Source organism: Saccostrea cucullata, unplaced genomic scaffold, assembly GCF_032062105.1.
Source record: "Saccostrea cucullata isolate Sc308-1 unplaced genomic scaffold, CSIRO_AGI_Scuc_v1 ctg5810, whole genome shotgun sequence".
Lineage (NCBI taxonomy): Eukaryota > Metazoa > Mollusca > Bivalvia > Ostreida > Ostreidae > Saccostrea > Saccostrea cuccullata.
Genome location: NW_026929431.1, coordinates 1 through 22,190, shown reverse-complemented (window position 1 = coordinate 22,190; position 22,190 = coordinate 1). Strand labels below are relative to the sequence as shown.

The 22,190-nt window shown below is 32.8% G+C and overlaps 1 protein-coding gene across 1 annotated transcript; it reads left to right on the top strand.

The window, feature by feature from the left end:
- Nucleotides 1–494: 494 nt before the first annotated feature.
- Nucleotides 495–14,298, top strand: LOC134280817 (putative ankyrin repeat protein RF_0381). The gene is made up of 8 exons (XM_062763266.1): nucleotides 495–518; nucleotides 4,282–4,323; nucleotides 10,593–10,703; nucleotides 10,985–11,054; nucleotides 12,037–12,150; nucleotides 12,308–12,474; nucleotides 12,694–12,798; nucleotides 12,964–14,298. Exons 6-8 carry the CDS (start codon nucleotides 12,432–12,434, stop codon nucleotides 14,196–14,198), a joined length of 1,383 nt encoding a protein of 460 aa, XP_062619250.1. The 5' UTR covers nucleotides 495–518; nucleotides 4,282–4,323; nucleotides 10,593–10,703; nucleotides 10,985–11,054; nucleotides 12,037–12,150; nucleotides 12,308–12,431; the 3' UTR covers nucleotides 14,199–14,298.
- Nucleotides 14,299–22,190: the final 7,892 nt, after the last annotated feature.

Below are 22,190 nucleotides of genomic sequence, written 5' to 3'. Positions count from 1 at the left end.
ATTTATTTTCCTTCAACATATTTCGCCAAGGTTAATCTTTAAATTCACATGGTTAATTCTATTTTCTCTTCCTTTTTTGTTAAGATAGTTCAATGAAGAAATTTTTTAGGAAAAATGGTAAGTCTTTTTGTTTGTTTAAAATTTCATTTATTTATTTATTACACCACATACACCATTTAAACAGAGTTTTCCTTAGCCTTTTTTATATCAAGAAAAATAATATGGAGAAACTTACTGTTATGTGCTTTAAAAAGGTTCTTTTTAATTATTATCATTCTTAGAATTAATCAAATACATGTAGATAAATTCATAACAATAGATGTACATGTACTACAGAAAATCAATGATTATTTCAAAAATTAGATTTTTATAGAACATTTGATTAATACGTTACTGGGGAAAATTTATAAGCAGAATCTCAGAAGTTTTCTTCTTTTTTTTGAATTATCATGCTTTTTATCAATTTTCAGGCGAATCCAGTGATATATTTCTATTGTTGGAAACGCAGAGCATCAATGGTAAAATATCTGTCATTATCTTATTTTGAACCGAGATTTAACGGTGTTTCACTTGTTCAAAGGTATGCTATTTTTTAATGGACATGCAGTCGAAAAAACCTTGGGCCAGTTTCACAAAACTGTCTTATGACTAAGTTCAGTCTTAAGACAAAAAATATCTTAAGATTGCACCATAGCTCCTTCACAAAAACGTCATATTTTATGATAATCGTAAGATCTATCAAAATTTAAAGACAACTAGATACATGTCTTAATAAAATCTAAAGTGAAACTGGCAACAGTATATATTTTGGCTAAATCGAAGGATATTTAAAGATAAACAGTTTTTAGAGATAGAACAATCCTTTGGACTATATCAGGCCAGACGAAACAATAACCCCCACCCATCCCCACCCCCGCAAAAAATTATTTGCCAATAAATAAACGATAAAAACCCTTAAATGTACCTACTTTATGTTTTTTCCACTTTATTCATTTGGATGCATTTTTTTTTGCCTCCCAACTGAAATTGCCCCCCCCCCCTTCCCGGCCAAAAAAATGCTTCTTAAGGCCATGTATGTACATTTGTGTAAAATTCATATATAACTTTATTGAAAATTGTTTCATTTGAATTCCATACCCCGCAAGAATATCTTTATAACTATGACTAAGCATTGCTAACTAAAGCAGATTTTAAAATGGCTAACGTAATTCCAGATCCTTTGTACGAGATACTTAATGATAGGTTGCGTAAATATCTTTTTTATATAAATAAAAATACGAAGCATACGCATTTTTATGGATTAGATAACTCCATATGCGTTTTTAAAAATCGAACTTATATGTAGCTTCCCTGCATTTTTTCGACGTTTTACTTTATTTTATTACATCGTGGTGATTAATTTTCCCAGAAATTCGAAAGTAAACATTTCATTCAGTCGTACAAAATTAGATGAAAATCAAATGATTATATTCTTCAGGTATCCCTCATTAATCTACCGGAATGTGTAATGCGTATGAAAATCATGATGTAACATTTGATACTGTATGTACATGCCTTTTTCCTTCTTTCTAAACAGTAATGAAATTGTAAAATTTTGATTTGAAATTGTTCTTTCGTTTCCTTTTTTTTCATCTGTAAGAATTGTTATTTTGTTGCAGTAGTTGAAGCGTTTAAAAGACACCTTCATAACATTTTATGAACGAATTTGAATTTTGAAAACGATTTGGTGTTTCAAAAGGATTCATTGCTATAATCGGTCATAAATTGCAAAGGTTCAGATACACTAGTAGCTCTTATTAAAATAGTATCATAAATTTCGGCAGCAGCTACTATTTTCTGAGCAAGAAAACATTTAAACAAATTTTATTCAATATTTTTTTGTGATAAAATTATTTCAAATTTAATTTCATGACCCAATCCATAACAAACACAAATAAAGAGCAAGAGCCATCTTATGCATAAAATGGGCCTGTACTTATATCATTTATTAAGTATCACCCTCTTTCCCATTTCATATATCAAAATAGATAGACACTTGGTGCTTTTATTTTCTATAATAAAATTTTGTTTTGAGAATCTAGATATTGGAAAACAGATTCGAGAAATTGCAATGTTCATGATTTGCAGAAAACATGCATACGAGGGGTTATCAAAAAGTTCGTGGACTGAGGCTATAAAATTAGCACTATGTATTCTGTGCTTTCAAAATTTATAAGGGACATAAAGCAACAAAAGTAAAGAAATGTTGAAAATTTGAGCTTGATTCGCTCATTTTTTGCTAAAATATGATAAAATAACAAAGACATGATATGGTTACCCGGCGCCGTCGCCGTTTAGCTTCATTGTTTTTCAATGTCTGCTTCTTCTACCTCATACACTTAATTTGATGAGATTCCCTGGAGTTGAGCAAGGACTTAAACCCGTCTTGTTTTTATGACTTACAATGTCAGGAACAGCGGCTTTAAATGCATATTATATTGCAAATGGATTGATACATTGGGAGAGATCCTCGCTCGATTGTGCCAGCATATTTTGCTTTTGGGAGTTTAATATCTACAACATATGATCAGCGTCATTTTTGACGTGAATGATTTTTCACACCTTGACTAGGAATCGACATTAACTGTGCATCCCTTTTCTCTCAGAACCTCTTTTGCATTAAAAAAAAACAAGTACTCTGGAAGTATTAATTTTCTCCATAGCCAGTTTAAACATTTCATAGGTCTATACCACTTTTTTCAGGGCCAAACTTTATAGAATGTTGGAAAATGAAACCCCTCCCCCCTTTTGACGTCATTTTCAAGGACTTATTTGTTTAGACACCTCATGTCAAATTTACGATAAATTTTCATGGAATTTTCAGTATGAATTGAAAACTTTTATGAAGCAATAGTGTCCCAACATATACCTGAATTAATCAGATTTTTGAATGTCAAATGTTCATATAAAAAGAGTTTTTCTTAGTTATGCTTCGGTCGAAAAAACGCCGTATTCGAGGTCGCGCCGCCTGGTCATACCATAGCTTACAAAAACATTACTAATTTATTTAAAAATAAAATTTATGATCTGCGGTTTATTTTATAGATAGAAAAAATGACGCTAACCATTTTAAAATTCATTGATGTACCTAAAGTGGTTTTAATTTTATGGCGCCAGTCCACGAACTTTTTGATAACCCCTCGTATATGACTACCTTCAGCAAAGAATTAAAATATGAGCACAGCCTACGATCCAAAAAATAAAACATGTTTTTTGATCTTCGGAAACAGAGCTTTTATTATGTATTTGCATATTTTGGATCAGAGGTTGTGCTCTATATGAATTTTTTTTTTAAAAACGCCTCAACTTTAGGTCATTTTCAAAGGAATTTACAAAATATGAGGAAAATGACGCATTTCGTGACGTCATAATGCATTGACTAGATGAGAAATTACGTCACAATTAATAGATACGTGGTCACCAACACTCTAAGTGATAAATACAGCATTTGCAACCTAAACTGAACGGTTTTGATTTTTCAGAAATTCTCAGGGCCAAATAAGGCCCTAAGTGGCTCATGCTCTTACATTAAAGGTAATGCTATAACATGTTTTTTTAGGGTATTTCTGCAAAATTAAAGAAAGGCAAACATATTCTAAAAAATTCTTAAGTTAAACAGCAGTGACAAATCTTATGATTGTCATATCAGATCTTAAGATGATCGTAAGATCCATCATACGGCAAATCTTACGATAGTTTTGGGAATCCCAGCTGCCTCCAGATATTTATGAGGCGGCTGCGAAATAATTATTTGGCGACTGCTAGATAAAATATTTTTCTGCCTGACAGATGTCAACTTCGTTCCTCTAGAGTAGGATTACTCCAACAAAATTTAATCCTTAATTAGATTCAATTTTCCGGGGAGAAATTCTACTTTGAAATAGTCGTAAAGTGCAATTTCTTTTGCGTGAAATATATGGAAATAACGATATGGAAATATGGAAAGAACAAACTCAAAAGTCCATTTAACAATATCTTTTTCGACTTAGGTCAGTCGATCGTGTCTAAAAACCCACCACCTTCCGAACACCAATTGAGCGCTCTATCGCCTGAGCTATTGTGGTAGTCGATAGTTATAAGCTATCGTTATAACCCAGTCCATTTTATTATGACAAGAATTGCCTTCTAAATTTTAATAAATATGAAATGTACCCATATTTTCAAACAGATTGATAAGAATTAAAATGTATCGTTATTTTGGTGTATATATTCATAAAAGTCAATGTATCAAATTATTTTCAGGAGATATAGAATTTTCAAATCTGATAAACGCCTGCAGAAATGGTGAGTATAACCAATATCATTTATTGATATCAAAGGAAGAAATAAAACAAACAGAGGCAATTCGAAAAACAGATAGAAAAGGTCGGAATCTTTTACATCATGCTGTTTATGGCGGGAACTATGACATATGTCATGATTTGTTGAAATACGATGAACTAGACATAAAGGGGACCGACTTTATTGGTAGAAATGTTCTTCACATAGCTGCTAAAAAGGGAAACCCAAGGATATTTGAAAAAGTGCTTCAAAGTGTGCAAGGCAATGAAATGTTAGATGAAGAAGACAAAAATGGTCTTAAGCCGTTCTGCTATGCTGCACTTGCTGGGCATGTTTCTATATTGGATATTATAAAGGACAAAGGTTTTGATATTGCCAAACAAACAAAATATGGGGAAACTATTGCTCACCTTGCTTGTATTGGGGATAGTTTAGAAGTTCTACAACTGGCATCAGCATTTAACGATAACAGAAAACAAGGGTCTTTGAAATCAGATAAAGAAGAGGAAAATGAAATACTGAAGAGGAAAAACAAGATGAATTGGAATCCTCTTCAATATGCAGCTAAAACGGGAAATGTGGAACTATTGGAGTTTTTGTATAAGAAACAAGTCAGCGTAATTAATCCAACCGATGATTTAAAATATGCATTTCATTCTGCCTGCGAAAATGGACGTCTAGAAGCATGCAAATTTATATTTAAAAAATGTCCTGATAGTATTCATGACAAAGATAAAGAAGGAAGACATGCAGGTCATTTTGCAGCAAAAAGTGGAAATGTTAAAGTATTGCAATTTCTCATCGATGAGTGTAAGCTAAAAGCAGATCTACCATCTGCGCAAAATGTCAGCATTCTGCATATCGCCTGTCGACATGGTCGTTTCAAGATGTGTCAGAACATTGCTGATAAATACCCTGATTTAGTTAAAAAGGAAAGTAGAAAAGGGTGGAATGCTGCCTTGTTTCTTGGTGATCGCGGAGGGGCTAATGAAGAAAGAATCAAAATTTTGTCGTATTTAGTGCAAAAACACGATTTATTTGTATATCATGTTTCAAGAGCAGGAAAGTCCATTTTATACAACGCCTGTGCTAACAGGTCTTTTAAACTATGTAAACATCTTCTTGAAAACTATACTGATTTACTGACAATAGAGCGTTCAATGGATTTAAAGAATGGCGCAAGCGATAAAAAAATAATCAATCTCCTGGAAAAACATTTAGAGAAAATTTCAGGCAGAGACTGAAGTTTATGTTAATCATCTTTACAAATGTATTTTGATTTAACAAGTATATTTTTAAAGCATTCTGAAAAACCTGTCTCATATACACTAACCCTTATATGAAAAAAATGAAAAAAAAAATGTTTATGACATTGTATATACTTGCATTTTTGTTGTCAAGACAATCTTCTTTATAGAACTTTATACTATCTTATCTGTGATATCTTTTAAAATATTAATTTCATTGCTAAAAATTGTTTTTATTAAACTCCAAGTTTTTGGGGTTATGCATGTGTATGTATGCATTTGCTAGAGCATATTGAATTACATTGTGCTACAACGTACATAATGTACTCATTAACACAATACATTTGAGTTATTTTAAATCCTTCATTTTACCAATATTTTGTGTGAAGTTTTGGCATTCATACGAGGGTCTTTCATGAAGTCTATGAAAAGTACATGTAGTTATGTCATTTTACACGATTAATATACTAAATTATTATACCAAAATTTACCAAGAAATGCTATATCTAAAGAAACCATTAGTGCGAAAAGACTAGAATTATAAACTTTACAGAATTAATACATTATATTTTTCATTAAACAATTTTAATTGAATATGATTTGTGTGTAACCTACCTGCAGCAGTTTACACCTGGTGTTGAATTGCTGAATAACAGATAAGAGAATGTCAAAGAAAGACCAAAGGAAGTATATGTCATTGAAAACGTCCAGAAAGGTGATGTTGGCCTGCTAAACAGACGAGCTTGGACCATGAATGTACTATGTGTGTATTTGTTGATTTTGTTGAACAATTTATGATTGGATAAACAGGAAATGGTGAAAAGTTTCTTATCGAATTACAAATGTCACTGACCATTTTATCAGTACAGTCTGTGTGATGCTGCAGGAAGTGAAAGACCGCTCAAATGTGTTGAGGAATTCGAAAGTATGTTTGTATATTCATGATGTCATATAACGTCAGACTGGCCTTGGATCTAGAGGGTGCTAATAACTTTTTGTATTTCTTTGATCCTTAAATTTACACATTACCATATAGTATTTCAAACAAACATATTGTGTGTGTTGACGACATTTTTGGACACCCTTCTCCTTGTTTTCTAACACGGTATTAGGTGTTTGTCTAAATATTATTTTTTTTATTTTCGTCTGAAAATACTTATTTGCAAGTAAGATTGAAATGCACGTAAAACTTTGTTATTCTTTTTTGTTTTAATCTCAGTGTGTATGTGTGTACTACATTATTATGTTTGCAATGATTTTCTTTCAGTAACTTTTGCAAAAATCCGATTGGAATATGTTTACCAGAGATTTGCAGACGTTAATTTTTCTTATATTTTATGCATCCTTATTTCACTCTTTATATTTATAAACTAACAGCGATAATGAATTGAAAAAAAACAAGAATTTAGAGCCAATCGTATCAGTTAATATCATCAAATGATATCAGATATATTATATGTATTACATGGAGATTTTTCTTACATCAAAGGTAATTTTTAATAAAAACAATTTCAAATGTTGAGATTTGCATCATGATAATCTGAAAAACTACTCGATGTACTTTAAAAGGAAATAATAAAATTTAGCCAATAATTTGTCTAATATTTAACAAATACCTGAACAGATTAATTTTGTAAGAACGCTTCATCAAATCTAGGAAAGTAAGAATCCTGTTGTCAAGAAAATAAAGACTTGAAATTTATCTTAACATCAGAGGTTGGATAGAGTACTTGAGAAATAAAAATCCCCTTGAAAACCGGTATGTATGCAGTAGCTTAAATTATACATAAGAAGAAAAACATTTGCTGTGACCTTCCACTCGACGTTTAGAAATTTCGAGGACGCATTTATTTACTTCCATACAAAAATATCACAGAGTCGGACACATCTTCAAATAGGTTATTTCAGTGGAAAACTAATAATGAGGTGATCTCGTCTTCAGGGCAATTCATAGTATCCATGAGCACAATTGCGCCCTATTATTTGCAGAACTAATTTTGAATTTATATGGATTTATATATATTTATATGAATTCGTTCTTTTACGTGAAAGGAATATTGATTGATTGACTGCGACACGGGACCTCGGTTTATACGGTCTCATCCGAAGGACTGGTCTCCACGTCCAACAGTGGGATTCGAACCCGCGACGTAAGGATTGACTCCTTACTTCGCGACTCTAGACCTGACGCTCTAACCACTGCGGCACGCGGGCGACACGTGAAAGGAAGAAGACACTTGTTATGGCCTCCAACTCGACAATTAGTATAGGACGACGTATTATCATTTAACATAGCCTTTTCCATATATGTCGACACGATATACCAGATACGCATGAAATACAAGATAGCAAGAAGTCTGACACATCTGTTTCATATTTGGATATTTTACTAGAAAAAAGACCTAATGGTAACCTAACAATGAAGCTTTATGAAGAACGTTATAACTTTTCAATCGTCAACTTTCCTTACTTATACAACAATATACCTTTGTCCCCTGCATACGTAGTTTACCCCAAGTTGACTGGATACGCAAGAGCATGCTCTACTTATCAACAATTTCAAAAACGAGGTAAATTATTGACAAACAAATTGATGAAGCAATAATTTCAGCAGTCTCGTTTACAGTCACCATTTCGTTAATTTCTTTGATCGATACAATGACCTTGTCAGCAAATACAATTTATCATTTAGTCAACTGACTGACGTTCTTCATACAAATTGTTGAGCCATTTTTACACCCTGATCTATCAACGAATTTTCCCGTGACATGGCGGATGTGACCGGTGGGCAGGGGATGCTCAGTCATCCATGGCACCCGATATCACCTCTGATATTATGGAGGTCCGTGTTTGCTTTGCATGTTTCATATACTTTTGAGCTTTAATACTGTTCGTGATCTCCATATATTTCATTCAATAGTTTTTCTATATGAATATTAAAACATGTTTCTAGAATGCAAATCTACGTTTCTCCTAATTTTATTTTCAATTTGGCACAACAAATAAAACACTGTCTTTAGTTTTCGGGCTAACAAGATTCAACCGCACTTGACAGTGAAGTATACATTTCGCTTTACCTTTGTAAAAAGAAAACAAAAAAATAATTATCTTACAGATTCTGGCAAAGAAGATACTTATCATATAATTCATGGAATTTTCAACGATATTGCTTTTTAGTGTTTTATTACTATATTTATTTTTAATGCGATAGTATTACAAGTATAGTACGTTTGATGTTGAATGAATTAGTAGGACAACTAAAAAAATTTAATTTTTGGAACCTGGAATCCCGGCAATATGTGTAGATATATCTGTATTTGAAAACATTTTCTCTTTAGAAAATGAGATACGAGGTCGGAAAACATGTGAAATGCCAAAACGCGATTAGTAAATAGAAATTATTCACGCAATCCTTTAATTCAAATGTGATAAATTATATTCCTTTTTTTCATTACCAGAACTGTTTTTTTTTTAATTTGATTAAATTCTTTTCAATGATTGGGAATTAATATGAGCACACTGCTTGGCGTACATGTAATGTATACAAGTGTGTACTTGTGAGTAGATTATTGAATGATATTGAATAATAAACTTCCTGTTCAATTTCTTCCTTGATAGATTTTTTTGTCCATGCCCTTTATTTCTTTTTCTTTCAACATACTTAGATTTTTTTTGTCTACGCCTTTATATTTCGATTTTTTATGAGAACCGAGATTATGAAGATTTGTGTGAATATAATAGGCCTACTTCTTTTTGCCCATTTACATGAGGTAAACGATGAACCTGATGATTGGGTAAGTTCGTGTATTTCAATTTCCTCATAGATGGAAATTTATTTTGACTGGCTTGTACAAATACATTCTACAATTTTGAATCTGTATAGTTAACTTGTTTATTTATAGAGTTTTTTCCGTTACGCTTAATTCTTTTTTACATGTCTTGCAACGCAAATAAGACACCAAAAATTATATCAGAAAGACATTAATAATTTTTTTTTATTTAATAGACAAGTTGAAATATATCAAATATTTTTTATTAAAAGATTGTAAACGGACATCATTTAATTTTCAGGCACACATTAGGCAAATCATGGCATATAGTGCATTGCAAATAATGATAATTCAAGAATATCAGCAGTCTCCTTTAAAGTAATCATTTCTTAAGTTCCTTGGTCAATACAATGACCTTGTCAGCAAATACAATTTATCATTGAGTCAAATGCTGACTGACCTTTTTCATCAATTGTTAGTCCATTATTTATACACTGAATTGACGACGGATTTTTCCGTTGCTTCCTTCCTCATCTTGACAAAGAGCACACGGCGGGTGTGAACGGTCAGCAGGGAGGGGATGCTCACTCCTCCATGGCACCTGATCCCACCTTTGATGTTTTAGAGGTCCTTGTTTACCTTGCTCCAGATTTGTATTGTTTTGTAGACTTTGATATTGAATAATGTTCGTTATCTCCATATCCTACATGCATAGTAAATAAACAAAATACGTAATTTTCCAGCAATATGAATACAAATTCAATGTGACTCAAGTTGAAAAATGCCCAATGAGCAGAGAGGAATGGGACGCTGCATCCGTCAGACTGAAATGTAACGATACACATGGCTACCACTGTGTTCCGGACAAGTACATGACTTCTCTAATAGAGTTCTGCTACAATCGTGGGAGCAAACATTTGAGAAAGGTCTGGGGAAACTGTTCATGTAGTTAACAATGATCTTAGAAGAAAGAAATCAATGCAATTCAATTTGAAATAAATCATAAAATGGGTCAACATTTCTAGTTTAAACGAAATATACACACGATTTATTGATCATTAATCCCCCTCCTTTGACTTCTTTAACTTGAGATCAGATTCATCCTTCTTCCCACATTAAAAGCTACATGTAGATATACATATATGGTTAGGCCTATTCTCCCTCACCATAGCTTTGGTTCATCAAGTATATGCAAAACTTCTCACTCGATCTAATCTGATCCATCCCAATGATTTTTTTTCTTGTGTTATAACAGGAAATTGCCTTGAATTGGCTGCAGAAGGCATACTTAACCATTATCCATGTAAGGATACATTTCTGTGTGGTTGTCCAGAATCATTCTTCTTCAGTAATGAAATATACAAATGTGAGTTGTTTTCAATACTTTATTTCTTTTATCTCTTTTTTTCTAGAGTGTGGTAGGTTTTGCATTTTTTTCTTGCTTTATACCGATCGTTTTACAAAGTGAAATATAAAGAAAACATGTTTTGCTCTATTGCTTTGGGGATATATTTTAATATCCCCCATAAAGGGGCATTTTTTATACTTTCATATTGTTAAAAATAGATTACTTAAAGAAGTTTTCGTAGAAATAAAAAGTTTTTATTCTAATTCAAGCAAGAATATATGTTTTCCTTTCATTTCAAGATCCTAAATGTCTACAAATCAATCCAGAGCTTGGATGTTTCGATGCTGATATTCGCTGCATTACTTCAAGGTCTGTGTTACGTAAAGGGCCAGTTTCTGCAATGACTAGAACTTACATACCGGTATATTGGCTGGTCACGCGTAATCCATGAATTTCTTTAAAATCTCTGTCATTAAGGTTTTTATTTTAAAAACATGTAATTGTTGCTATATATATCGTTGTGGTTACAACTGAACCTTTTTCCCTTTGTTGTAACGTTTTAAAAAAAACATTCTTTTCGTTATCAAACTATTAACATTAGACTTTCACTCTACCATATACATTTTATTGCCAGCTACAAGTATTAAATCTGGTTCAATAAATTCAAAATCAGCAAAATATTATTACTTATGTCCTCTCCATGATTATACAAAAGTATAGCGTTGAATAATGAATTTCTTCTTTGTGTGTGTGGGTGTGTGAGGGTGTGTGTGTGTGTGTGAGGGTGTGTGTGTGTGTGTGTGTGTTACAATGCCTTTTTAAATATAAATGTGTCTATATTTAGCAGTTTTGATTCTCCATGTTTGTGAAAAGTGTAAAAGTGCCAACCATTTAAGTAAAAAACATAAAGTAAAATTCCAAATACTTTCTTATTCCTTCGGTTATTTCAGAAACCTTTTGTGGTTTAATTTTTATTAAAAAAAAAAATGAAGAAACCTCGCTTCAATTTTAGAAAAAGAAACATACAACGACCAATATATGTCCAATTTTGGTTTATAGTACCACACTATAACGATGAGCAAAGTTTCATCAAATTGCTGACCATTCGTGTCAATAAAATTTAATGTGGTAAAAGACACACACTGGCTATGAAATACAAAGACTTAAAGATATGCATACAAAGTAATTACTAACAATTATCAATTTGATTTACCGGTATTTTCTCTCAAATTCAAATAATGTTTAATCGAAGATCTCTTTAAAAACTAATGGACCATCAGATACCTATGTAAATCTAAAAATACATAAACGTGCACAAACTTTCTATGTTTGCTGTTTTTGTTTCTTATAGAGCTTATAGAGCTGGTTTCTTAAACCAAACGGGAAATCTAACGACTGATGAAGCAAAGGTTTTTAATTTCTCTGCCAAGTGCGACGATACAAATATTCAATGTGTTGTTTCAAAGTAAGTGTCCTGTATGTATACGAAAGAATTTTTTTTTAATTCTTATGTACTAGTATTTTATTTTACATAGAAACATTATGACAATATGCCTGTGTTTATAATAGTATGGACAAAATGCGTAGAAGCAAGCACTATATCAAATATAATTACATTGCAGACTCTCATTTCCATTGTGTCAAACGACTAACAAAAGCATTCAATGTAAGACGTTCTCCAAAACTGATGACAAATGGAGAACCACCACTGTAGTTACGATTTGTGTGATTGTATGTGGCCTTGTCATGTATGGTATTTACTGGATATACAGAAAGTTTCAAAATAAAGGTAACTTTACTAATCCTCGAGACTCTCAAACTCGTCTTTTTAACAGTTTAAAAGCTCTGCCTGATTTTTGAAATATAAATGATAATGATTTAAGCATTGTTAAGATTTATTTTTTAAAAAAAACTATAATGCTCATATCAAGTTCTCGACTTTTTTTAAATTCACGACATGTTCTTTTTCTCCCCGTATCTGACCAATCTAACGTCACTCCACATGCAGTCATCAAAAATCAACCCAAAGAACATTTGTTACAAGCAAGCCAATCAGACGCTCGGGGCACAGCGGAACACCGACATTTACAAGGCAGTGAAACTAACGATGATGGTATATTTTTTCTAATAAATTATTTCTATTCAATTTTCTGCAATCAGTTACAAAACAATGGAGCGTTTAAGGTATAACTAGTTGTTTTTTTTTAATTCAATTCCTTATCAACGAGAGAAAACCGCAAAAATAAAACTTTTTCATTGAAATGTTACTATTTTGCAGACTCGGATTTTATGTCTCTCGTAGAAGCATGTAGAGAGGGAGATGTAAATAGATATCATAAGCTAACAACACCACTAGAATTTAACAAAGACTTGCTGAAAATGAAGGATAACATGGGCTGGACGGTCCTTTTTCATGCTGTATATGGAGGAAGCCATGATATAGTGTACAGTCTAGTGGGTTACAAAGAGATGGATTTATATCAAAGAGACAACATCGGGAGAACCGTTCTGCATTTGGCTGCAAAAAAAGGGAACATCGAAACTTTTGACGCCATTCTGCAAAAGGTTTCTGAAATCGATTTAATGCAGATAAAGGACAAAAATGGACTGATGCCGTACTGTTACGCCGCCCTAGCAGGACAAAAGAGTATATTGGAGGACATGAGAAGCAGAGGATTCGATATTACGAAGGTAACAAAATACGGTGAATCCATTGCACATCTAGCTTGTATCGGAGAAAGCTTAGATGTTCTGAACATGGCTTCCAAAATTGATGAAGAACATAGTACACAGGAATCGATGAACAATGAAGAAGAAATCATCAAGAGAAAAAATAAGATGGACTGGAATACCCTCCAATATGCAGCAAAGTCTGGAAACACAAAAATCTTAAAATTCTTGCATGACAAAAATGTTCTTTTGCATAATCCAACCGAAGATATGAAATCTGTCTTGCATTCTGCTTGTGAGAATGGACATCTTGAAGCGTGCAAGTATATCGCTCAACATTATCCTGAACGTATACATGCAACTGATAAGAATGGGAGACATGCTGGCCATTTCGTGGCTAAATGTGGAGATGTGGAACTTCTGAAATATCTTATTGAGGATTGTAAGCTGCAAGCAAATGCATCATCATCACAAAACATTAATATTCTTCATATTGCATGTTGTCATGGGAGACTCGATATTTGTATATATATCGCAGATAAATATCCAGATTTAGTTAAACAAGAGAGCAAAAAGGGCTGGAATGCATCTTTGTTTATAGGAGAAAAAGGGGGAGCTGATGAAGACAGGATAGAAATTTTGAAGAATTTAGTGAATAACCACAATCTCTTTGTGTATCACGTTTCCAGAGCTGGAAAAACGATTCTGTACAATGCGTGTGCCAACAGATCATACATGCTATGTGAACACCTTCTTGAAAACTATCCAAATCTTTTAACTGTTGAACGTTCAATGGACCCTCGAAATGCTGCAAGAGATTCGAGGATAACCACTCTAATATAGAGAAATACCACTAAAGAATGGCAATTCTAGCTTCAATTACAGAGAAGAGACCATATAAATCAAGGTCGCGGTCGCCAATAGGTGCTGACATGAAAAATAATACACTGCTCGAAGGTCTTATTAAGTGCTACGTACAGTAAGGTTGCAGCCCTCCAGTAGGTGGTGGTGTATGAGTGAAAAATTCTCGATGGGACGTAAAACAAACTAACACAGAGAGAAAATGAATGTGCTTGGCAAATGAATCTATGGGAATCTATTATTCAGTGAACAATGAAAATATTGATATCATATAATATACTGTCAAACTTCGAACTCTTGAACTCAATGTGAATGAGGAAGAACTCGAGATATATGTGCAAAAATTTATTCAAAAAGAAGAGGTGTAAATCAGATGTGAATACTTAAAAATTCCAAGGAACTTTTGGACAAATTGAAATCAGAAGATTTTACCAAAATCAACAACTTAAAAACTTACTATACACAACCATTCCCCACGATTAATTAAAGTCCTGGCTTTTTGATATCATTGACAGCTGCTTTTTCAAAAAGAAATGGTACTCGTAAATTAACTTACCGGCGTACCTTGTCATTGGTCATTTGCAAAATTATTTTGTTAAAAAACATTCTGATTGTACACACAAGTACTCTGAAGATGACTTCGAAAAAAATGCTTGTGTTTCTGACTGACATTTCGAACGTTCTATGCTTGATACAATGAAACCTTGTCAGCAAATACAATTTATCATTGAGTCAAATGCTGACTGACGTTTTTCATACTAATTTTTAGTCCATTATTTATACACTGAATTGACGACGGATTTTCCGTTATTTCCCGATAATGACAAGGAGCACACGGCGGCTGTGACCGGTCGGCATGGGATGCTCACTCCTTCATGGCACCTGATCCCACCTCTGATGTTTTGCAGGTCCGTGTTTGCTCTGCTCCTATTTTGTATTGTTTTATGGACTTGATATTGATTGCTGTTCGTTATCTCCATATCATTCATATGGACACAACAAATTGTTATCAAGCTCAAAAGTCCATTGAAAGAATACATATTGGAAGCAGAAAACATCAGAATTGGCATAATGTGCAATGAAGGAATAAGTATCCCTGTCAACTGTCACATCCCCTGTGTGCTCCTTGTTAAGATCAGACAACGAAAAAATCCATAGAAAATCCAGAGTGTCGTCAGTATTCGACTTATAGATAATTCTTGCTGACAAGGCCCTTGCCTTAATCACAGAACTTATGAAATAACTTTACAGACTCTTAATATCTTAATATTCTTGTTTCATCAACTTCTTTGTCAATGGCTTGCCTTATTTTAAAAACTGTTTGTACATAAACCATGTTCTTGCATTTTGAATCATTTTGGACACATCAACCCAATGTCAGTCTCTGTTGTATCTTTTATTTTCATATCACCGAGATATATCCAGTTGGGTATAAATTATTAAATGATAATACATCATCTATAAATCTGAATGTTGAGTGAAAGGTGACAGCAAGTATTTTCGCCTTTTCATGTTTTTGAATAAAATCTGTCGTAAATGAATGCAACAATAGGCCAGGTCTGTTAATAATGAAGTGCAATTGGTCCCTTTGGGAATTCTGGCAGATTGATGAAAGACGTGATCTACAAAACTACCAAGATATTGTCAATAAGAAACTAAGCATCTTTTCAATATCAACTTTAGGGTAGTTCGGTACTAAAAAATCACTGTCTAGTTAGTAAAGTATACCGGTGTAAAGACGAATAATGACCCACATCGAATAATGACCGGGGGTCATTTTTCGACAGCGAAAAATTACCCCCGGTCATTATTCGACGTAGAAAAATGACCCTTTTGCCCGTAGAAAAAGTGTCACCACCCTAAAAAATTGCAGAACCCACGTGAAGAAAAATGACCCCCGTAGAAAAATGACTCCCTGTTGATTAAAACTGAAATTTTAAGGGGGCAAAAAAAATTAGATAAAGAAGGATATTGGCCAAAATGCTCACCTGAGCTTATTTGGAATAAATTGATGATATGTTGATCTCATAACATACGATTATAGCTATATATTACAGGCACGTAGCATCGTTTTTGAAAGTGGGGGGGGCCAACCTGAGAAAAAAATTTTTTTACTTACCTGAAAAAGTTGACAAGCCAAAAAAAAAAAAAACAAAAAACAAAAAAAAAACAAAAAAAAACAAAATTAAAAGTTGCCCAAACTCGAAAATCTTATTTCGTGGGGGGTAGGGGGGGGGGGGGGGGGGGGGGGGGGGGGGGGCCAACTTTTTCAAAGCCAACTTACTATCACTTCAAATTTTTTCCTTACAATTCTTGCTACCACTATACTATGGTTATATGGTGGAAGAAAAAATCTTCAGTATCATATATTATTTTATTCTCCGCTTGAAAAGCGGGAGGGTATATAGTGATTGGGATGTCCGTCCATCTGTTACGCCTTGGGGTATCCATCCGTTATCCGCAACTCCTCTTATATATAAAAATATGTATTTGTAAAACAGCTATGCCCCTGAATGGCAACATAGCGAAGATTAGACTTTTCTTAAAGGCAATTTAAATATAATGGTACCCAAAGTAGGGTCTTCTCACAAGAAATAAAATTGCAAAATAGGAAAGCCCCAGCACCAATTGTTCAAATTAATGGCTAAGGATAAGTGTTTGAAAGGTGGGTCAAACTCAAAGGTCAAAGGGTCAAAGTTGATGGTCTCTTAAGAAAGGTTTAATATAACAAGGATTACATTTGTAAGTATGAGAGTACTAGTTCTACCGTTTAAAATTTATAGCGAAAGTAAATTAATTAAAAATTTGACATTTTTGTGTAAAATGGGACAAACTGCAAGGTAAAGGTCAAAACGTCAAATTTGGTGGCACCCAAAGTAATGTCTTGTCACAAGGAATGTACACAAATTGAATATGAAAGACATAGCTACAATAAATGAAAAGTTATGGTAACGGTTAAAGTTTTTGCGGAAAAACAGACCGCCAGATAGACAGACAGACATACAGACGGACACGATAAAACTATATACCCCCGAATCTTCGATTACAGGGATATAAAAAGAAAAATATGCTCTGTAAAGCTATGGGCTAGTGTAAAATACACATTCTAATGCAAAAACTATACATGTAGACATAACCTTTTAATTTAGCACACAGTATTCATTGCATTTCTTAATTCTTGTTTTACTCAACGATTTTACCCAGTCCTGAGTATATTTTTCAGACAATTTAATATGAAAATCAGAATAAACATTTTCATTTTTGTAACGTCTTCTTTATACTGTATCATTATATGAAAAGTTAATTGAAGACCATTTAGGTGTTATACCCACCCCCTTACTTATTTAGGAGGAAGTTGATTATCAACAAAAGCAACAACAACAAAAAAAATACCCTACCTTTATTTTTCTATAAGGAGGCACTAAAAATAAGCTTAAAATAATCTACTATTCTACTAATTTTTCAACTGTTACTCTGCCACAATATTTTCAAGTATACCCCCACCAACATTTAAACTATGCTTTAATCATGGCGAAGTAAATTATGATATGATTGAACTTGTGTGAAGGCTTAACTTCATTTCTATATTTTATCTAGAACCTCTTTCAGTATTATTGAAAGGTATAGAGTTTTATTCATATTTTTGCTTCTCATTTTTTTTTGTTTGATTTAACGTAATTTTTTTTTGAGGGGGGGGGGGGGGGGGGTAAAAATTTCCTCCTCTGTCAAATAGGATTTGCCAAACTTTTACAAGCTATAAAAGTTGAAATGAAGGAAAAATTAATTTTTCTATTAAAGAGTATTGGAATCTGATTGTTGCATGGTTTGATTTCTAAAAACAAATTTTATTTAATTGAAAATTAAAGAATCTCTTTTCACTTTAAAGGGGGGTCATTTTTCAATGGGGGTCAATCTTTTATAGGACTAACATATAAAATAATGAACCCTAGGACACTTTTTCTACAAAAAATGATTTTTTTTCTACGGGTAGGGGGTCATTTTTTGTGGTTGAAAAATGACCCCCGGTCATTTTTCGATGGGGGTCATTATTCGTCTTTACACCGGAGCATCAACGACAGTCGGAAACAAAAAAATATCCCATGTTTCCCACTATTGTTGATGTCCCTGGCATACTATACTAACTACACATTGATTCCATATATTTCGATTTCTTTGTGAAATACAATTGTAGATTTAGCTTTAAAAATGTAGACAAGATTTTAAATTACATCAGGACTCCCATGCAGATTTCAATAGTCCTCGCCCACTGACGTCAAACACAAATTAAGGCAGCTGCAAGAGATTTACATGCATCTTTGGCCTCCTCAGCGTCAGACACAGAGACATATGCGCACGAGATTTTCATGCAAATTAATTAGGCCTCCTTAGCTCCTGACCTATCGACCTGCCTAATTTACATTCCGGTACAATTATCAAGAAATCAACTCCGCTAACTTTCAAAGAGTTCTATAATTAGAAATGGAAATATCAATTACAATTATAATGAGTTTTGAACAAACTAATTTTGTAAATGACCAATGACAAGTTAGTAAATTTTTGAGTTCCATCTTTATTGCTGTCCATTACTTGAAAAAGCTTAGATTTGTTGTGGGGAACGGTTGTATAGTGTTTAAAAGTCGTACATTTGGAAAGATACTTTATAATCAAATCTTGCTTTATTTTTTTTTTTTTTTCATTAGAAAAAATCCGTTGTCAATTCAGTGCAAAAATAACAATTAGTTTATGAAAAACGTCAGTCAGCATTTGACTCAGTGATAAATTGTATTTGCTGACAAGGTCATTGTATCGACCATAGAACTTACGAAATGATGACTTTAAACGAACCTGCTTATATTCTTGTTTCATCAATTTGCTTGCAAATAATTTAACCCGTTTGAGAAATTGTTCATATGTAGAGCATACTCTTGCGTATCGAATCAACATTTATCAACTCCGTATGCAGGTGATGAAGGTACATTGCTGCATAAGTAAGGGAGTTGACGATAAAAAAGTTTTAAAAAGTCATCATGTTTATCATAGAGTTTGGTTGTTAGATTACCATTAACTTTTTTCAAGTAAAATATCCAACTATGAAACAAATCTGTCAGACTGTGGTATCTTTCATCTCAAGCTCGCTAGGATATATCGTATCGACGTAAGAACAGAAATTACAATCCTTAATTGACAATACGTCGTCGATATATCTAAATGTCGAGTTAAAGGCCACAGCAAGTTTTTTTTCTTTTCAGCATCAGATTTTTTTTTTACAAATTCTGCTTAATATGAATACAAAAATAGGTCTGCTAATACAGTGGCTGGAACGTTATTGTTGACAAACCAATCGTGTAGAATCGTTCGTGTATCGTGAGTGATCGTTCGTTTAACGTGAAAGATCGTTCGTGTATCAGACTCAATCGTGTGCGTTTTTAATCGTGCGAGATCGTGCGTTTAGAATCGTGTAAATTTCGTTTTGTAAGTTTTTATCGGAATGTTATTTCTAAAATAAGCATTTCCCTTGTTTGTTTTTCTAAATTTATAAAATAAATTCAAAGTAAAATGAAAAAGCGCAACTTACATAATAGAATACAGAACGAACTAATTATCGCTCGTAAACAAGCAATATAGTAAGTCGTACAATATTAAGTTCTCGTCAAATAGTGCGATCAATATTGTGATAAACCGTACTTAGATCTCTTACGCCTTTCTGAAAAATCTGATTTAATTATTATTTACTTCTTATTGTGGTCAAGATAATCTTGAAATCAATTCATTGAAAAAAAATATTTTTTTTTTACAAAGAAATAAACATTTCTCAATGTTTACATAGCTACATTGCAGTTAGTCGACAAATATACATGCACACGGCATGATTTTCGGGAGTTTTGGTTATATGTGTTTATCTCTTGAGTTTATTTGTAACTAATTAATTTTAAATTTCTGCAAATAAAAAAGTTGAATAATTAGCAAGTTTATCAGACATCGAATAAATGGAAACATAAGGATCAAATTTGTAATTTTAATTTAATTCATTCAATGCTGCCATTTTTGTGGAATCGTATCCCCCTTTCTGCATATCATGATATCCAATTCAATCAAATTGTAAGACCCACATACATGTACATCGTCTAATAGAACAGATATCAAAATCCGTTTTCTTTGACGGTAATTACCTTAGAAATAATTATTTTTAATCCAAAATATTAAGTTTTACATATATTTAGTTACAGAAATATCATTTTCCGTTTTTCTCTGCAAAGTCCATGAAATAATATTGATAATTCTTTGAAATCTTAAATAAGTATTAAGCTTTATTTCGTTTTGAAAATATCAAATTCCTAAATATTTTGAACCATTTTGAGGGAATTACAATTGTTAATTGTCAATCGTGCAAGATATATCTAAATGTCGAGTTGAAGGCTACAGCAAGATTTTTCTTCTTTTCAGGTTTAATCGTTTTTAAAATTCTGCTTCATATGAATACAAAAAAAGGTCTGCAATTAACAGTGATCGTTCAGTTGGTACCCATAGGAATTCCAGCCACTGTAACGGGGGCAAGACCTGGTCTCCAGTAACCACATAGATATTGTCAATCAAATACTCGAGCAACTTTTTCAATGTCAGAGTACTTGTGTGTACAATCAGAACGTTTTTAACAAAATAATTTTGCAAATGACCTGTGACAAGATAAGTACATTTACGAGTTCCATTTTTATTGAAAAAGCAGCTGTCAATGATATCCAAAAAGCCATGACTTTAATTTATCGTGGGGAAAAGTTGTGTATATAGTTGAAAACTCATATGTTTTTAACTTATTGATTTTGGTAAAATCTTGTGATTTCAAATTGTCCAAAAGTTCTTGGGAATTTTAGAGTATGCACATCAGATTCACACCACTTCTTGAATATATTGTTGCACAGTACTCTTGAAGTGTCTCCTTCAGTGTCAATATCTTAGTGAGGAGTAAAGAAAGAGGCTTGGTTGAATATATATATATATATATATATATATATATATATATATATATATATATATATATATATATTATGGTATTTCAAATTCATTTTGGTTGTATAGGATATTAAAAACATTCAAAACTGACATGACTTTGAAGAATTTGTTCCTTAGAAAGGGAACTATGAGTATAAGTTAGATTACCACTTGTAGAAGTTAATCCAAGTTCTTCTAATTTAAAAATACAACAATTTATATAATGAGCCTTCCAAATGAAGACAATGGTGTTACTTGCTTTGTCAGCAGGGACCAGTAAGTACTGATCATGTTATCTATCTAATTCTTTTTTCAGTTCTGTATTATTGAATACAGAAGGATAGATGGTTTACAAATTGCCCCTCAATCTTTAAATACACGATTTTTACATGGATCTGATACATTCAATCCATTCTGACAAAGGGTCAACGTCTTCTTTTTCATATCTGGCCCATAGTCTGGAAAAGAAGGTACCTGCAGCTAATGACCACCAAAAATTGTTGTCTAAGTATCCAGTCACTAAAGGCAATTTATGGAGAGAAAAACAAAATCAACAGATGGCATATTACTGGTATATGAATCAGCAAAAATAGCTAAAAACAATACCAATTTTACTTGGGTTTTTTCATTAATCTAAAAAAAAATGAAAAATATATCTGCAATTTTTCTGTAGGTAAATGTATAATCATAGTCAATAATAATGACAGCAACTTTCACTTGCTCGTGCTACTTTCACTTTGAACAGTTCCTTGATCATCACTTTCTCCCTCCTCTTCACTGTCATCACTTTCAGTACTGTCATCAGTATCATCGTCGCTGTCATCGTCAGCCGCCTTTATACTGACAGCTGTCAGTGAGCTGACCAGTGCCTCCTCTGTGTCATTATTGTCTGTGTCCAGTGCACAAGTTTCAAACGTTACAAGATCCAGTCCTGTGTCTTCCTTTGATATCTGAAACTGCAAAAAAAAAGGTTTTTTTATTATTTGT